General features: G+C 46.8%; 1 protein-coding gene across 3 annotated transcripts in view; it reads right to left on the reverse strand.

Annotated features, from left to right (window-relative positions):
* Positions 1 to 17793, reverse strand: part of PIR (pirin) — an 88741-nt gene that overhangs the window by 62368 nt on the left and 8580 nt on the right. For all 3 annotated transcript variants that reach the window (XM_027054670.2, XM_053202105.1, XM_015071429.3), the window contains exon 4: positions 3030 to 3113. In XM_027054670.2, the coding sequence (XP_026910471.1) occupies positions 3030 to 3113 (84 nt within the window). The remainder of the gene's footprint in view (positions 1 to 3029; positions 3114 to 17793) is intronic.

A 17793-nucleotide genomic window follows, 5' to 3' on the forward strand; every position in this document is an offset into this window, starting at 1 on the left:
AAGCGTCAGCTCTGAAATTCACACAAATGGAAGAATCTTCTCTTTGGGATCCCCGAGTCTTCGACTGAGCTCTGGGATGGGGGGGGGGGGGAGCTGCAGGCAGAGGGCACACCGGGGTGCACTCTGGGTAGACACACCTTAAGTGAAAAACAAGACCCCATCGGGCTGCGGGAGAAGCCAAGCGGCGCTGCGGTTACGGCGGAGGCCCCGGCCGGTCCGACACGGAGCGCCGGCACTGGGGGAGCCTGCACAATCGTCCCAAACCCAGAAGAGGCAAGCGGGCTTTGCTGTCCCCACACCGGCAGACCGTGAGCCGAGGGCCACCCTCCCTCCGTAGGGAGAAGCGCCCGGGGAGAGGCGCTTCCTGCGGCAGAGGGCAGTGCCTGGCACGGGCTGCAGCTGGGAGCCGTCACACCAGTACTCGCGGCAGCGGGAGGCCACTCGCGCGGGCCCGCCGCCGCGTGCGTGGGGGCCTACGGCTGCGTGGGGGGGGCGAGGGGGCCTGCCACGACGCGCGGAGGCTCCCGGCATGCGCTGCGCCGCGGCAGGTGGCTCGCGGCTGCCCGCTCGGTTCCGGTCAGGGAGCCCTCGCGGCGTGGAGAGACGCCAGTCGCCTCCGCTGTCGTGGAGAGTCTTCGAGCGTTTGTCCGTTTCTTTACTGAGAGCACGTCAGGGGCCAACCCGAGACGCCAACCTGGGCATCTGGGGATGAAGGGATGGAACGTGGCCGACAGGTTTCCTGCCTGTCTTAGCTTGCGTCCGGCCACAGAAATCCTGACAAAAGGCCTTAAGGCCAAGTATTTATTTATGGGGGGGGGGGGGGGGGAGGGGTTGCTGGAGGAAGCACAGGTGACGTGGGAAACAGCGAGCTAGGTAGGAGAGAAGGGTGTGAATGAGCAGGGGACATCTGTGGGCACCTGGGGCTCGGCCCCACCGCGAGCGGGGCAGACGGGTGCACACAGGGGTGGGGGAGGCGAGCCGTCTACCCCCCAACTCCCGACCCTCTTGGACAACAGTTCCTCGGGGGGTGTTTAATCCCCAGCATGCCCGGCTGCCGAGAAAGCCCTCAGGCAGAGCAGCGGCACGGGAGACGGGCGGCCACGCACACTCATGGGGGCTGTTGCCACCTGGCCTCAGGCGGGCCAGACGGCGAGGACGCAGGCCGTCGACAGCGTCTTCCAGACGGCCACGGTGGGGGAGACAACTCCATAAACAATCAAATAATCGCCGGCATATGCTTGCACCTGGGGCACTGGGGGGCACGGCAGGTGTGTGTGAGAGCACGTGGAATGGCCTGCCTGTTCCAGGCAGCTCGGCCGAGGATGCAAGCTTCAGGCCGAGACCCGGACAGGGAGTGAGAAGTGACCAGGGTTAGGGGGAGAGGGAGGTATTCCACACAAGGGGAACGGCACGCGGAAAGGCTCTGAGGCAAGAAGGAGCAGGATCAGCCCCAACCTGCAAGCAGGCCGGGACACATCTAGATTGATTTCCATCTTCCATTTGAGAAGACCGATTAAACTTAGCCCAGGGGTCTGCAGACTACAGCGCAGGGGCCAAACCCAGCGGGCCACCTGGTTCCCTACATTCAGTTTTCCTGGCGCACAGACGTGCCTGCTCACGGACGCGCTGCCTGTCTGCTTTTGTGCCGTAAAGGCGGAGTTGAGGAGCTGCCACACTTCGGGCACTATGACCACAAAGCCTAAAACATCACCACCTGGTCATTAGAGAAAGCAGCTGCTGCCCCCCCCCCCGCTCTAAGGCAGTGATGCCTTCCGTGCCGCAGGGCTTCCATCTGACGGCAGCCGGTGCTGGTCCTCAGGGATGTGTCCTCCTGTTTGCTTTCCTGTTTCGTTTATAGCTCAACTCTCCATATTTTCGATCTACTTTTTGTACCTTCTTCATCCTTTTTTAGGCACAACCTAGTTTGGCAGCAACTTTCTTAATACGGCCCACCTATCGGATTTGGAGGGGGGGAGAACAGATTTCCCTTTTTCTTTTTTATTTATTTTGAGAGAGCGCAAGAGAGTGAGCACAGGCACATGCGGAGGAGGGGCAGAGAGAGAATTCCAAGCAGGCTCCACGCTGTCAGCGCAGAGCCCAGTGTGGGCTCGATCTCACGAACCATGAGATCATGACCGGAGCTGAAATCAAGAGTCAGACACTTAACTGACTGAGCCACTGAGGCACCCCCAGATTCCTCTTTTCAACCTCACCATTTACTAGCTCTGATGCCATGGACATCTTTTTTTTTTAACATCAGTCAATCCCCACTCTCTCATTTTAAAAATGAGGTAAAAAGAATACTTACCTTAGAGAGATTATGTGTATGAAACTGCTTTCAATTTCATGTTCATGAAACACCATGATGCAAATATCTACAGTTATCACTCCACGAGATATGTAAATAACCCCAGAAAGTTCCTGACACAGAGTTCAGACTTACAAACCCAGCAAAGAACACCCAAGCATTCCCTGGAGATTGAAACGTGTCTCAAGCCCAGGATGGTGGCAAGGTTTGGGTCATAGTCTTAAGTGACACCACCGACCCCTGCGAACAAGTTGGCAGATAAACAGTGCAATGTTGCAAATGCAGCAGAAAGGTCTAGAAAGATGACAACTGAAACTGGTATGCCGACTTTGGCAATGGGGACATCACGCATGACCACTGTCTGAATGGCTTCGGCAGGGGTCTGGGTGGAGGTTGTGAGGCCAGCACTGATTTCAGTGAGTGAAGGATAAAATGGATGAGGAGGTTAAGATAATCATTCTTGATTATGCTTTGGAGAAACTTAAGAGAAGGACTAGTTGGGAGCTAAAAAGTGATGGAGGGGGGTCAAGGAAAGCTTGAGAGAAGAATACAAGACACCTGTGCAGGTTTCTAGGCTAAGTGGAAGGATCCACAGAAAGGAAGAGGTCAAAAATACACAAGAGACGGGGAGGAAAGCATGAATGTACTAGAAGTGGGTGAGACGAAGCATGTACACCCACAGATGATTAAACCACCAGCAGTTCCATGTCCTTGGCCATACCTGCAGGTCTCCTGGGTTCATCTGACCAACATGTCCACAGAAGTCTTCATGGGCCATGCTGCCCCCTTCCAGGAGGTAAGATACCTTTGAGAAAACAAGCAGAAGAAAAAGTAGGTCTCTGGCCAGCTGTGAAGAACTGTTCACTTTTTCCACAGAAAATGTGGTGAGGAAAGTGTCAGGAGCAACGAAGACAGTAGTGCGAGCTGAGGGAATGAATCTCAGTGAAAGGGCCGTGCTAGCCCATACGACGCCTTTGAGAGAGGGGGGAGGGAGGGAGAATCCCAAGCAGGCTCCACACTGTCGGTGCAGAGCCCGACACCAGGCTCGATCTCACGGTTTGTGAGATCAGGGACTGAGCCGAAATCAAGAGTTGGACGCTTAACTGACCGAGCCACCCAGGTGCCCCAAATTCATATACGTTAAAGTCAACTTTTCTAGGGGCATGTCCATGCTAAGAACGGAAAGAAATTCTGTATTGTTCAATAGAATAGCCATTAGCCACTAGCCACGTGTGGCCGTTGAGATTTAAATCAATTAAAGTGAACGAAAATTAAAAATTCATGGGCCGCCTGGGTGGCTCAGTCGGTTGAGTGTCAGACCTCGGCTCAGGTCACGATCTTACAGTTTGTGAGTTCGAGCCCCGTGTCGGGCTCTGTGCTGACGGCTCGGGGCCTAGAGCCTGCTTCTGATTCTGTGTCTCCCTCTCGCTCTGCTCCTTCCCTGCTCACACACTGTTTCTCTCTCAAAAATACATACAGATTAAACAAAAATTAAAAAAAAATTCAGCTCCTCAGTTGTACTAGCCACATTTCAAGGCCAAATCCCTGCCTCTCCCCTTCCTTTTTGGTAATCAGCCTGCCCACAGAAAGCAAGTGCCTCTGGGAGGGGCCAGCCCCCATGGCAGTGGCCTTCAGGGGTCCAGCACAGCCAGTGAGATCTGAATAAAGTCTGCCTAAGTTTTGCATACAGTATTTGGAAGCCCAGCTACATGTAGAGAGAAGCCACACTCTCCAATATCAGCTATCTTGGAAACAAAGTGTTTTTCGTGTGTCTGCCATCTTTCTCTTTCATCTTCTCAAATGGCTCAGAAAACAGGCCATCATTTATTATGCCTCCTCATACCCCAAACTAAGGGCAATTAAAGACCCGACACTGTGAAGCTGCTGAAATCTTATAGTGTAGCCTTACAATAAACCCCCTTCTTCTTGAACCAGCTTCGTTGGATGCCACTTCCTGAAACTAAAGACTTATCGGGCACTTAACGACAATAGAAATCAGGGCTGGTTGACATGAGACTCTCCACATGTCATCCTGCCGAGCGATGACAATGAGGTACACTGTGTACAGAATGGCCTCAGCAGGTGACAGGCAGATGGCTACAGAAATTGGAGGTTCTAGGTTGTGATGGTCAACGTGACTGGGCTAAGAGACGCCCAGATACATAGTAAAATACCACTTCTGGGTGCATCTGTGAAGGTGTTTCTGGAAGAGATTAGCATGTGAATCGGTAGCCCGAGTGAGGAACATTGCCGTCCCAGTGCGGGTGGGCGTCATCCAATTTGCTGGGGGCCCAAAGAGAACAAAAGAAGGGTGAATTCTTCCTCTCTCTTCTTCAGCTGGAACATCCGTCTTCTGTCCTCAGACATCGGAGCTCCTGCTTCTTGGCCTTGGGACGCTGAGACTTCACACCAGCGGCAACCCCTGTCCCATCTCCCATTCCCCTGTTCCCCGCCCCGGGCCCTGCCCCCAGTTCTCAGACTTGGGCCTCAGACTAGTATAATTTTATACTACCAGCTTTCCTAGCTCTCCAGTTTGCAGAGGGCAGATGATTATGAGACTTTTCCACCTGCATAACCGCGTGAGCCAGCTCCTATAATAAACCCCCTCTTGTACATCTCTATACATCCTAGTGGTTGTTTCTCTGGAGAACCCTGACTAGATTCCTACTCTCAAATCCCCACAGGGCAACTTGCTATACTAAATGGCAACAGTGCAACATTGGCACGGGATGAGAAGAGGCCCATTTGCATGGAGAATTTATATGATGACAGCAATTCCAAATCAGAGGAGCAGGGGCGCATTTTTCAATAAACAGTATTGGAACAAAGGACTGGACTGACCATATGAGAAAAGAGAGTAAGCCCCGCCCCCACATATGGAAACATGTTCCAAATGGACAAAGATTTAAATGTTAAAAATAGGCTTCTGAGATTTAAATCTAAGAAGGCAACAAGAATACAAAATGTCAGCACAAACCTATCTTTGGAATGTTTATTATAACAGCAAAAAGACAGGAGAACATTCTGCAACTGTTAAAAAGTAATGGAGATGTCTATTCACCGACACAGAAAAATGAGATACTATTTAATCAAAGCAAGTAGGTTACTGAACAGGAATTTTACTTAAAGGGGTCACATGCAATGATGAGTTTAAATGGGTTCATTTAAATAAAATCGTACCCCATCATGTTAGGACGCACCTGGAGATGCCCGGATGAACACACCAAAACGTGGACAGAGGTCATCTCCAGATGGTGGAATTGCAAACACATTTTATTATCCCCTTCCCACTTTTCTGACAGTTTGGGTTTTCCACAATGAGTCGTTTACTTTTTTATAATGGAAAACACTTCTTTATTTTACGAAAATATAAAGATATTACCACTGATCAGTGAACAAAAAGAAGTGATATGCTTTATTCTGCAGAGAAGCTGGTGAGTATTTGTTCCCTCTTTGGGCGAACCAGGGCTGGCCAAGAAGGCAGTGAGACAGAAGGGAAAACACAGAGAATCGGAAGGACAGCGCCATCCTATGGAAGAGAACAATATAGCTAGCTCTGACTTTCATATGTTACCACGCAGAAAAGACCTGGGACTCCTATAGAGGCCAAAACAGGAATGAAGGACTTAGGACCTCATACAAAGCTTAAACATTAACAAGTGCCTGGGTGGCTCACTCAGTTAAGCGTCAGACTTCAGCTCAGGCCACGATCTCAGGTCACGAGTTTGAGAGCCCCACACCGGGCTCTCTGCTGTCACCACGGAGCCTGCTTCAGATCCTCTGTCCTGTCCCTCTCTCTGCCCCTCCCCTGCCTGTGCTCACCCACGCTCTGTCTCTCTGAAAAATAAACTCAAAAAAAGCATTGATGAAGAGAAATAAAAAGCTTCCAAATCTCAAACAACCAAACTAGAAGAAACAGTGTCTAGAATTGCTTTCCTTTTCCTGTTATGCATACATTTTTAATTAAAATAACTGCATAACAAAGGCAATTCTCATTCTCTTTGGCCTCAAGCTCTGGGTTCTCAAAGGAGTCTCTTTCAAATCGTATTCTTTCCATCCCCAGAGATTTTTCAATTATCCAAGCCTAGGGACTTTCAAGTTGTTAATCATCTAAAAATACGTCAGGCAACTTTAAAAAGTAAATTGTAGTGAGCATGACTCATTTAAAGATGAAAATTTATGTGGACACCAAGAGAGGGGTGTGTGTGTGTGTGTGTGTGTGTGTGTGTGTGTGTGTGTGTTGCAAGTTTTATTTTAGAAAGCGATGCCAACACTGTTTCTCAAAGACTGAGAAGGTGGTTATTCCCACCCCCCACTTTACCCCATTCTCTGGTAATACAAAAGTAAACATCATTTCTCCCATTCTAAGTACTATAAAATCTGAATTAGAGAAGTCTGGTTAATGAGGCTTTACTGAGCCCATAATGCCTACCTTTTGCTTCTTAAAGCAAAAAACCATACTTTTTGCCGTTGGGAGGAAAGAAAAAGCGGAAACCAAGGACCCTTTATTTATGATTATCTTTGATTTATTTCTTTGTCCTAAGTGCTGTAAATGCCACACTGAGATCTCAAGTTTAAACGAATTCCTGCGCAGGGTTTTTCTAAACGCAAGCAGTGCTCTGAGAGTCGACACGATCCAGATGATTTTTTAGGACGTCACATAATCGCAAACACCTGGAGAACGGCCGTGGGTGGCTGACGGAATTGGGGGCGTTATGTTTAAACTCAAGAGTTGCGTGTGTCTAATTAAGAAATCTGTAATCAGAAACAGGTGTTTTCTGCAAGAGGGTCCATGCTGCCTGATCCGGCTCCATCCTTTCCTCCTTCTTCGTCCTCCACTTTCCACGGGTCTTCACCGAACACCTCTGCTTCCTCGTCAGTTCTTACCTCTTCGTGTGTTTGTATATTTGGAAGGAGAGAAACAAAAAGCCAAAGCAGGAACGAAAGAAAAGTGGCTCTTGCGATGTGAAATTGAAGCAAGGTGTACCTCCAGGAGCTATAAATTAATCCTGCAGAATCACAGCACAAGATACCATAAAGTTTGTTGTTTCTTTCTGGTATTTAAGGAGGAGGAGTGTGCTGACCTCATTCAATGTTTCTAGATGCAAGACTTTTTCTTTAAAGCAAAAAGTTGACATTATAGGTAAAACTATATTTTCTTTTAATTTCCAGGTGCCCCAAATGGTGGCTGTTTTTCTATTGGTAGCTGAGTAGGAAAAAGAGAAAAACAAAACACAAACATGAATTGAGGTCATGGCTGTTGCCAGAGGCCAGCAAGGAACGTATTGCATAACAGAAGCGGCTAGTGGGTCTTCAAGGATTCTTCAAGGATAGAAACGTAATGTTTGAACCCATGCAGTTAAGGACCCAAGTTATTTTACAAAAATGTTTTAATTAGTTGCGTAAATCACTGAGAATTCTCAAATATCACCGCACTAAATAAGCTCATCCAATCTCGACCCCACATAAACACCTTGGTAAGTGCCAGAAGGCAGCTTGAACAAAAAAGGAAAAGATAACCAACATGGTTTTTGGGTATTTGGCCAAATATTTTAAAGGCTCTCCTGGGGCCTGCCTTGCCATTTCCTGCCACAACCCTGCCTGGGGGCCAATGCTGGGGGGGTGGGGGAAGGGGGCGCTCTGGCCCTGAAGGCGTGGCCCAGCCTCTGGGAACCACTCAGGCTCCCCCGAGAGACTCAGGAGTCTCGGGTGAGTCTCGGGTTTGTCACTTACTAGGTGTGAAATGTGGGGCAAGTCCTTTAACTTCAGGAGGCCCGGTTTCCTCAAGTACAATGTGGACAGAGGAGATGAGCTCCCACCCGGGGCTCTTCCCTCTTGCTTCCTGGAATGTATTTCTCCCGATAGTCTCGTGGCTTGTTTCCTCACTTTGTTCAGGCCTCTGTTCAAACATCACTGCCTAAGAGGGGACACCCCCCACCAGCCCATCACATTGGTCGGTCTATTCTTTATCCTCTGCTGATTTGTTCCTTCTCCCTAGCTTCTTCCCAGATGTTGCTCCCGTTCTCAAAAGTCTCCAAAATGCACTCATTTTCCTTTCGCTAGGAGTAAAATTTCTGACGCGCACATCAAGGTTCTTTAACAATCATTTCCTGAATCTAACTACTCAGGTGAGCTGAATCGCAGACTTCCTCAGAACCTTCCAGCTGCTTCTAGGACCCCAGGGCCAGGAATGCCCTTTCTCTTCAAACCCCACTCAGGATTCAACCTTTCGTGGAGTCTCTTCAGTCAAACTACCGCTGGCTCCTCGTGTAATCATCAGGCTAACACCACCTACATCTCTTAAAACTGTGGTCAAGCAGGGTGCCTGGGTGGCTCAGTTGGTTAAGTGTCCGGCTCCCGCTCAGGTTACCATCTCATGGTTCGTGGGTTCGAGCCCGCGTCGGGCTCTGTGCAGACAGCTCAGAGCCTGGAGCCTGCTTCAGATTCTGTGTCTCCCTCTCTCTCTGCCCCTCCCCCACTCACACTCTGTCTCTCTCTCACTCTCAAAAATAAATAAGCATTTAAAAAATTAAGAAGAAAAACTGTGGTCAAGGTGTTCACGTCGTTCGTTTTACTTCCTGTGTCATATTGAAGGGGCCTCCAGGGAATGGTTTGCCGACTTCTATGATCACCCAAATTTCCCACATGCAAAAGCCTAGTGTCTGCAGCCAGGGCGAAAGTGGGTCCTTGGAAGTATTGCTGCTTAAGAGTGCCCTCTGCTGATCCTAACGATGTGTGCACACTGTTTTTGTCCTACCAGACCTCACCGGAACAGGGAGGGGGCTCTCTAACAGAGCCACTGAGAACCACGCATGTCTTCTAGCACGTGCATGGGGTCTCTGCTTCAGGACCGTGTGTCCCTGTGGCAGGCTGCCATCTAGACGTCAAGGGACCAGCTGTGTTGTGGTGTAGAGGGAAGTTTTCTGCTCACACGGTCTCTAGTCGAAAGCTGTCAAGACAGACAGCTAACAATGAAGGTTTGGCGCTCACAGAACTCTTGCCAAGTTAGGCTTAAGGGATGTACCTCTTGGTTTACTATTTTGTTAAGATTTCATTACGTTGAATTTAATTAAGCAGCTGACATCTTTTGTTGGGTGCATTACTCTTATTCTGATTCAATTCACTGCAAGGATTTAACTTCTCAACTTTTTGGCTAACGTGTTCATTGTGCTTGAGGTTTTTGGGCCACAGGTTCTGGACTTCAAGAAGCAATAAAACATTTTATAATAAGGGGGTCTGATATAGGGATGTCATTTTTTATCTTTTGTCTTTTTTAAATTTTTTTAAATGTATATTTATTTTTGAGAGAGGCACAGAGTGTGAGCAGGGGAGGGGCAGAGAGAGAGGGAGACACAGAATCCGAAGCAGGCTCCAAGCTCCGAGCTGTCAGCACAGAGCCCAACGCGGGGCTGGAACTCACAAACTGTGAGATCACGACCTGAGCTGAAGTCGGACGCTCAACCGACTGAGCCACCCAGGCGCCCCTATCTTTTGTCTTTTTAAATAAACTTTTCATTTGGGGGTAATTTTAAATCTCTCTCTCTTTTTTTTTTTTTTTTTTTTTTTTGCTTTCATTGCAGCTTGCACAAGGGAAAATGTCATCAGAAACTCATAAACAGGAAGTTAGAAAGCCTCCAGAAGGAACATACTTCCCTACCTTCAGGGAGCCACCACTCTAGCAGGGGAAACACTACTAAAACATGCAGGTAAGAGAAGTGAATACTAAAAAGAAGTACAATTAGTCCCCAAGGAAACACAGAAGATTCATTCTGATGAGCAAGAATCTGAAGGAATGGGGGCATCACTCATGGAGGAGGCAGCCCCCCGATGATTTTAAAATGTCTCGTTACTGGGGAAAAGCTGGGGTGGGTGGGGCAAAAAAGTAGAGAAGGAGGAAAAGAATTTTGTGGGTTGTACTAAAAGGCCATGAGCAATGAAAGCAGGATTTTGTTAATTATCACATTATGACTAGATCATGAGTGGTCTTGTGGCTACAAGAAGTTAAATGATTGTCCTTAAACATGCAGGCAGTTAACCAACCTAATCCATTTCCTCACTGCACCGATGTTCAGAGAGATAAGAGCATTACTTCGCACTTACAGGTGGGAGATTCGGATCCCTGAACCACGAAAGCACTGGGCCCCACAGTAAGTAACAGAAAGACCGTGCGGTGTCCACAGCTGGAGACCTGTGTCACAGGGGGTGTCATTTCTCATGTTTTTAACTTGACAACGTCTCGCAACAACATCAGATGTACAGAACGCGAACTCTGTTCCAGAAGGAGTGGTGGCGTGGAAGACTGGACACATGTGGGCCCGGGATCAGATGGGCCTGCCCAATCCTGCCCTACATGGGCTGTGTGACCTTGATGGGTCACCGCTTCCCTGCGCCTCTGTTTCCTCATCTGTAAAATGGGGGAGCTGACAATTCCTACTTTTCAGGATTGCTGTGAAGCTTACAAGTAATGTATAGAAGGCATGTGAAACTAGGGGCACCTGGGTGGCTCAGTCGGTTAAGAAGGCATGTGAAACTTCTCATAAAACTGGTAGCCGATGCGGCATGGCAAATTTCCTTTAGGTTTAGTCCTATAGGGTCAGGCATTTCATTTTAAGAGTGTCTACTGAGGCAGAACTCTGAAGCAGCTTTGCTAATAGTGTTGAAGATTTTTGCGAGAAGCTTTTTATCACGTCATGGCCTCTGTTCGTTTACTCTGGACTTAATTTTAGTCTCACTTAAAAAGCGTTATTTGGCGACATAAAAGGACATTTAATGACTGGTTTACACTCTTTATCACACCCCCTCCTCCAAGGAGGAGAATTCTAGGAATGTTCTCTGCCTATAATCGTCATAGGGTAGGAGTGGGACAGAGGGGGAAGTCTGCTGGGAATTTATTTGGAAAACTTTTGAAAAACAGTTAACTGCTACTTTCCTTCGTGTGACCTATGCTGCCTGACATGGACCTGGGTTGAATTCTATGCTGCAGGACGCTCAGCTGCAACCCTGGCCTCTACTCACTAGATGGCACTAGCGCCCTCCAGATGGTATGATCAGAAATTGCCACACTGACCCCCTGTAGGCAAAGGCACCCCCAGATGAGAACCACTGGCATAGACACTCTAAAATCCAGACTTTTTTTAAAAAACGTTTATTTATTTTTGAGACAGAGCGAGAGACAGAGTGCAAGAGGAGGAGGGACAGACAGAGGGAGACAGAGAGTCCGAAGCAGGCTCCAGGCTCCGAGCTGTCAGCACAGAGCCTGACGTGGGGCTCGAACTCTCGAACTGTGAGATCATGACCTGGGCTGAAGTCGGCAGCTCAACTGACTGAGCCAGCCAGGCGCCCCATTGAGATCATTTAGGCATACCCTAGAATAAAGGAGTAAGTAAGAACACCCCAAATGCCCATCAACAGACAACTGGATAAACAAAATGTGGCATATCCATATGATGGACAATTATTCAGCCATTAAAAGGAATGAAGTTCTGACATGTTACAACTTGGATGAGCCCTGAGAACTTTTGCTAAGTGAAAGGAACCAGACACAAAAGACCAACACAGGATTCCTTTTATATGAAATGTTCAGAATTGGCAAATCCCCAGAGACAGTATGGTTGCCAGAGCCTGGGGGAAGAAGAAAATGGGGAGTGACTTTGAGTAAGTATGGGCTCTCTTTTGGGGTTGATGAAACTGTTCTGGAATCAGAGGTGACAGTTGCCCAATATTGTGAAAATACTAGAAACCACCAAATATTTTTTAAAAACTTTGTGAATATGTATTTGTATCTGCCATTATGTGCTTGTTTTCTAAGCACCGTCTTTTGGACAGTGCAATGTGAATTCTGGAATTTTCTCTGAATCAATGTAGTATGTAGAAGTAATCACTCAGTAAAATAGCCCATCTTTCCCCACAGTACAACTGAAAATAAACTATTTTTTTTAAAGAATAAAGGGATAGCCTTTGCTTTGTATACAAATCCTACACTATGCCATAATAATTCTGTCACTTTCCAACTGTCGTGGAGATTATTCTATATTAGAACATATCAAGCTGTGGCATTCTTCTTAACAGCTGTGTAGTATCCTTGTATGGGTGCGTGTGTTTAAACCACTAGTTCTCTACTGGGGGTCATTTGGTAGCCCTTGTCCTCCAAAGCAGACAGTTGGCAATATCTGGAGACACTTTTTGTTGTCACCCCTGGCGGTAGGGGGGGCGCTACTAGCATCTAGCGAGTAGAGGACAGGAAAGCTGCTTATTAACATCTTACAGTGCACAGGACCACCCCACCGGAAAGAATTCTCCTCCCAAAATGTTAATAATGCCCAGGTTGAGAAATTGGCTCAACTTTTCAAAAATGGAATAAACAGGGGCGCCTGGGTGGCTCAGTCGGTTGGGCGTCCGACTTCAGCTCAGGTCATATCTCACAGTTTGTGAGTTCCAGCCCTGCATCGGGCTCTGTGCTGCCAGCTCAGAGCCTGGAGCCTGCTTCGGATTCTGTGCCTCCCTCTCTCTCGGCCCCTTCCCCACTTGTGCTCTTTTTCCCTGTCTCTCAAAAATAGATATTTTAAAAATTATTTTAAAAAATGGAATAAACATTTGTATAGTGAGCCTTTATTCTTACTTTGGTTTCTTTTTTTTTCCCCGAGAAAAGTATTGAGATTTCTAGAAGTAGGTTAAATGGGTTAAAGGGGAACGCCTTTTTCCTCTGAGGTACATGGGGCTCCCGTTGCTACAATGAAGGGGGTATTTCCTCCATTCTATCTGGTTATTGCTTTCCTGCAGGAAAGTGGGTGATTTTTGCATATTTATTTTAAATTCAGCAAGTTAGTAAGAAGTTTTGGTTGATACTCTTAGCACAGTGGTGCCAAAGGGGTCTTGGGGGTGAGGATGGCTTTCTATAATCTGTTGTGCCTCAACTCCAAACCATGCCAAACATACAAGCTACAACCTCCAAGCCTGCGCCATAAGCCCAGCTTCTGGAAACGTCCTGTGCCCTCCCTCCTCCTCCAGTCACGCCACCGCCCAGAGCTGGATGCAGTCACTGTGGGGTTTGCTTTTGTTAGCATAGTCCCACAAAGAAATAATTTTTCCTCCTCCTCTCCAACAGCTGTAACTCATATTAGTAGCTTCGAACTTTCCGGGGCGATATTAAATCATAATGGCGCTGGTAGACATTCTTGTCTTTTTGTTCCCTCAAATTAACAGGATTATGTCTAATATCTCAGTGTTAGATGTGACATGGGAAGTTCACCGAACAATAGTCTTCATGATACTGAGAAAGTATCCCTCTTTCCCAATTTTCCTAGAGTATTTTTTTCTTTCCAAAATGGGTTTTGATTTTTTTATTTGTTTTAAGAGAGAGAGAGAGCACATGTGTGGAAGCAAGCAGGGGAGGGGCAGAGAGAAAGGGGGAGAGAGAGAATCCCAAGCAGGCTCCACACTGTCAGCACGGACAAAGCCCGACGCGGGGCTCGAACTCATGAATTGTGAGATGATGACCTGAGCCAAGATCAAGAGTCGGAGGCTTAACCGACTGAGCCACCCAGGTGCCCCATACGTTTGATTTCGATCAGGCTTCCTTTTTACCCCCAGCTTTGATTCAACAATGGGATAGTGTGGTTTTGAGAGTACACAGCAAGGTAGGAAAAACAGGCTGTGTGGGAGACGGGGGTTTGATTCCAGCTGTGAGTTTTCGGTGTGAATCACCAGCACCCTTCCCTCCCTCTCCAGGATATGGTGCGGGTAGTGCATGCAAAGGCTGCTGGCCACCGTCCAGGAAATAGGAGTGTGGCTTTTCTGATGGGCACACCCTTGGAAACAGGACGGGTTTGTTCTCCTGAACAAAGTCAGAGAACCTGCTGAGGCTTGTAGTGAAAAACCTGGGGGGGAAAAACACTTCTAAGCCCAACTAAGAGCATAATAGACACCCTCATCCTTAAATGTCCCTGACACATGATGATTTACTCCTAACTGTTCTTAAATGTAACCAAGCAGGAGTGACCGGGGACTTTTCAGTGCTAAAACCAGGAAAGTCCCAAAGCTATAATTTAAACGATGATTTTGAAAGGCATACAACACGCTTCTCAGAACAGGCGAAGAGAAGAGTTCATCAACAGCGTGCTGAACTTGAAGGGCTTCTTTTTCCAGCTCAACTCAACTTTGGCAGGGCATGGGTTCTTCAGTTGGTTCTGTTTCCCAGAAACCAGAGTTGCCCTAAGCAACTCAAGCTATTAGGCCTGACCAGAAATAGGTAAATACAAAAAGTTTCCACCCTTTACCACCCAAGCCTTTTGAAAACAATGCTTCCCAGAGCCCTAACTCCTGGCAGGAAACACTGACTGCATTTTCCCCTTCTTCTTGTGACCTCCAGCTGTAGCTCCTTCTCCAGGGCATTCCTGCTCCCTCAATTCTCCGGCAAATTTTCCACGGAAAATACACAGTTCTCCAAACCATTAAGTAGAAAACAACAACAACCGCTATAAATGGGTCCTCGCTCTTTCCCGTCTGGTAGAATTATAGTACTTCCAGTTTGGAAATCATCTAGATCATCTTAATGTGCTCACCAACCCCTCAGGGCTGTTGCTGAAATACGCCGTTGCGTGGGTCCCACTTCAGGTGATCGGAATTTTCTAGGATAATATTCTCCACATTTCTTTGATCACGTATCACTATTAGCTACAAAAAAAAAAAAATGTGAGCATGCACTCATAATGCATATATCTATTTAGGTTGTGTATTCCCGGGATAGTACAACGTAATTTCATTTTTATTTGAACAAATTAATGGAAACCGGCACAGCACTGACTCATGTGGCACACAGCCTATTTTGAGGACCACTGATCCTGAAAACGCACCCATTATGTTAGCATTCAGCGAATGCTTGTATTTCTCCAGGCATAAGAAAATCACTCTGATTCAGGAAGCCTATTCTATGTTTTATATGTATATTATAACACATATAATAAACATATATATGTATATATATAACATGTTATTACAAAGGTCTTCCTTCTATTGGTTTGTATCTATGCTTCGCATCCAAATGTTTACCTTTGCGGGCATGCAAAATAAGCCTAATCCCTCTTAACACTACTGCAACTCCTATACCTGAAAACGGCCGGATTTCCTTGATAGACAAGAAGCTTCTCTAACACAGTAAGGATCCCAGCAACCCAACAGAAAAAAATAGGCCAAGGATATAAATATGTAAGGTAAACAAATACTTAAAAATGAAAACAAAACCATAACCTTGCTCAGCTAGGAAAAGGGAAACTTAAAACCACGCTGAAGTATTCTCTTTCATTTATCAAAACGGCAAAGAGCTGGAACAGCGGGATCAGCCTGTGATGTTGGTGTTGCTGAGGGAAGCCTGGCACCCCCACACACTGCTGTGCTAACGTTGATTGGTACAACCTCCATGGCAGGTGCCTGATGAAGCCATTCAAGAGTCACTGTTTGAATACTGGGAAAATGCTAACCTTATAATGGTAAATGAAAAAAAAAGAAAGAAAGAAAACAGCACAATACCAGAAAAAATATACTAGAAGGAAATTTATCCAAACAATAACGATATGTATTTCTGGATGGTAAGACAACATAACAAATGATTGGTTTTGTTGTTGTTGTTGTTGTTTAGTTTTTTGAGAGACAGAGAGGGAGACAGAGATAGAGAAGGGCAGAGGGAGAGAGAGAGAATCCCAAGCAGGCTCCACACTCAGCTCGGAGCCCAGTGTGGGGCCCGATCCCATGACCTACACTGAAATCAAGAGTCAGACCCTCAACCGACTGAGTCACCCAAGCACCCTTCTAGTTCTGTTCTTTATACTAATCAGCCTTTTCAAAATTTATACCAAGCCTGTAGAAAATGCACCAGGGAGGAGATGATGAGAGCCTATCAGGGGGCCTGGTTCTGAACTGCAGACTCTTAACGTCCACATTAAGAGACAGAAGAATGCTTGCCTTGCCTACACGCCTGGGAAAAACCGATACAGTTGATTCTGGGTATTCCAGGTAGTTATGTTCTATAAAGTTGCCATGACCATCGGATTCACAAACGCTGAACCGCTGCTCTTGGGGAAATACAGGGCCTAGTCCCTTTGAGCCTCTAACCCCATTTTCATCAACCGATCAACATAGAACCTTGTTTTATGTGTGCTTCTGTTTAAAGACATCTCACGAGTAGGTGAATTCGTGAATACAGGATCCACAAATAATGAGTAATGGCTGCAATTATAACTCTGCTTTTAGGGAAAATTCTTACTCAAAAGTAAAGGGCCAAATCCCAATATTCAATAGCTGAACGCCTTTGCAGGTGAAAGTTGAGCACCTTAAAATTTATAAATTGCAATTTATAAAGGAAATTAAGTTTCCTTTCCATAACATAAAGGAAAGCAATGCGTGTCATGATTCATTTTATTTAATACATTCACTGTGTTAGCAAAAACTCTATTATCCAATTAAATTCAGCCAGTAGTTACTGAGCATCCCCACTTGCAGAACATGGTGATGTGTGGGATTATGTCAGCTGAAGCAATTTACAGTCCTCTTGGCCACGGGCGGGGAGGTTGAGGCCAATTCCTAACTCCCATACACAACAGACAGAATGTGATCGAGGTCACCATAGAGGTCTGACGCGCATGAGACTAGTAAAAATAGAATACTATTGGGACCAAATGAAGGAGAGAGTGTACCCTCTTGGGACTGTCTTATAAAAGCTGGTGGAGAGAGTGGCATCTAAAAAGACCTTGAGGGACTGGTATAATGGTAACTGGAGCTGTGCGATGGGAGTGATGAGAATGTCCTGGTACCAGAAGCAGAGGAGAATAGTGGGGACATGCGTTCTGGAAACCATCAGAATCCAGCATGGGTGTAGGATAAGTGAAAGGAATGGCTTCCGTTACTGCTGTAAGGCAAGACACAATGCCCCCAAAGTGCTAACAGAGAACTGGACGGCCAATGACTAAGTGGGGAACGGAAACCGGTCCAACCACCTTGAGCCTTCATATTGTTTCCAGAATCTTCTTGGTTAACTCAACCTTTACATGGCAGTGGTTAACTCCTTAGCAGTCCATCTTTCACCTCCTTAACCAGAATGCAAACTGGAAGCAAGCAGGGGACCAAGCCTCCTGTTTCCTTAGCCTCTGTCCCTCTGCCCACCACCCACTCCCCAACACAACACACACACATCTAACCTACAAAGGATTGCCCAACACCAATGTCGGCATGTCACCAGTCTTTAGCAAGTATTTACTCATTCGGTAATTGGCTTTGACAAACACAAGTGAGCCCTGGTCTTCTTCCTAATACAGGTTCTTCTCACGGAGCAGATGGCTACATTTTCTCGGTAACTGTCCCTGCATTTTCCCAGAACATACGTATACGTACGTGTAGAGAATGAGAATCTTTTAAAGTGCCACCACATTGCATCATACATTTTTGTCTCTTTATCTAACTAAAACTGAAAACAAGTGTTCAGCAGAATCTCTGTA

The sequence above is a fragment of the Acinonyx jubatus genome, chromosome X (assembly GCF_027475565.1).
Source record: "Acinonyx jubatus isolate Ajub_Pintada_27869175 chromosome X, VMU_Ajub_asm_v1.0, whole genome shotgun sequence".
Taxonomy (NCBI): domain Eukaryota; kingdom Metazoa; phylum Chordata; class Mammalia; order Carnivora; family Felidae; genus Acinonyx; species Acinonyx jubatus.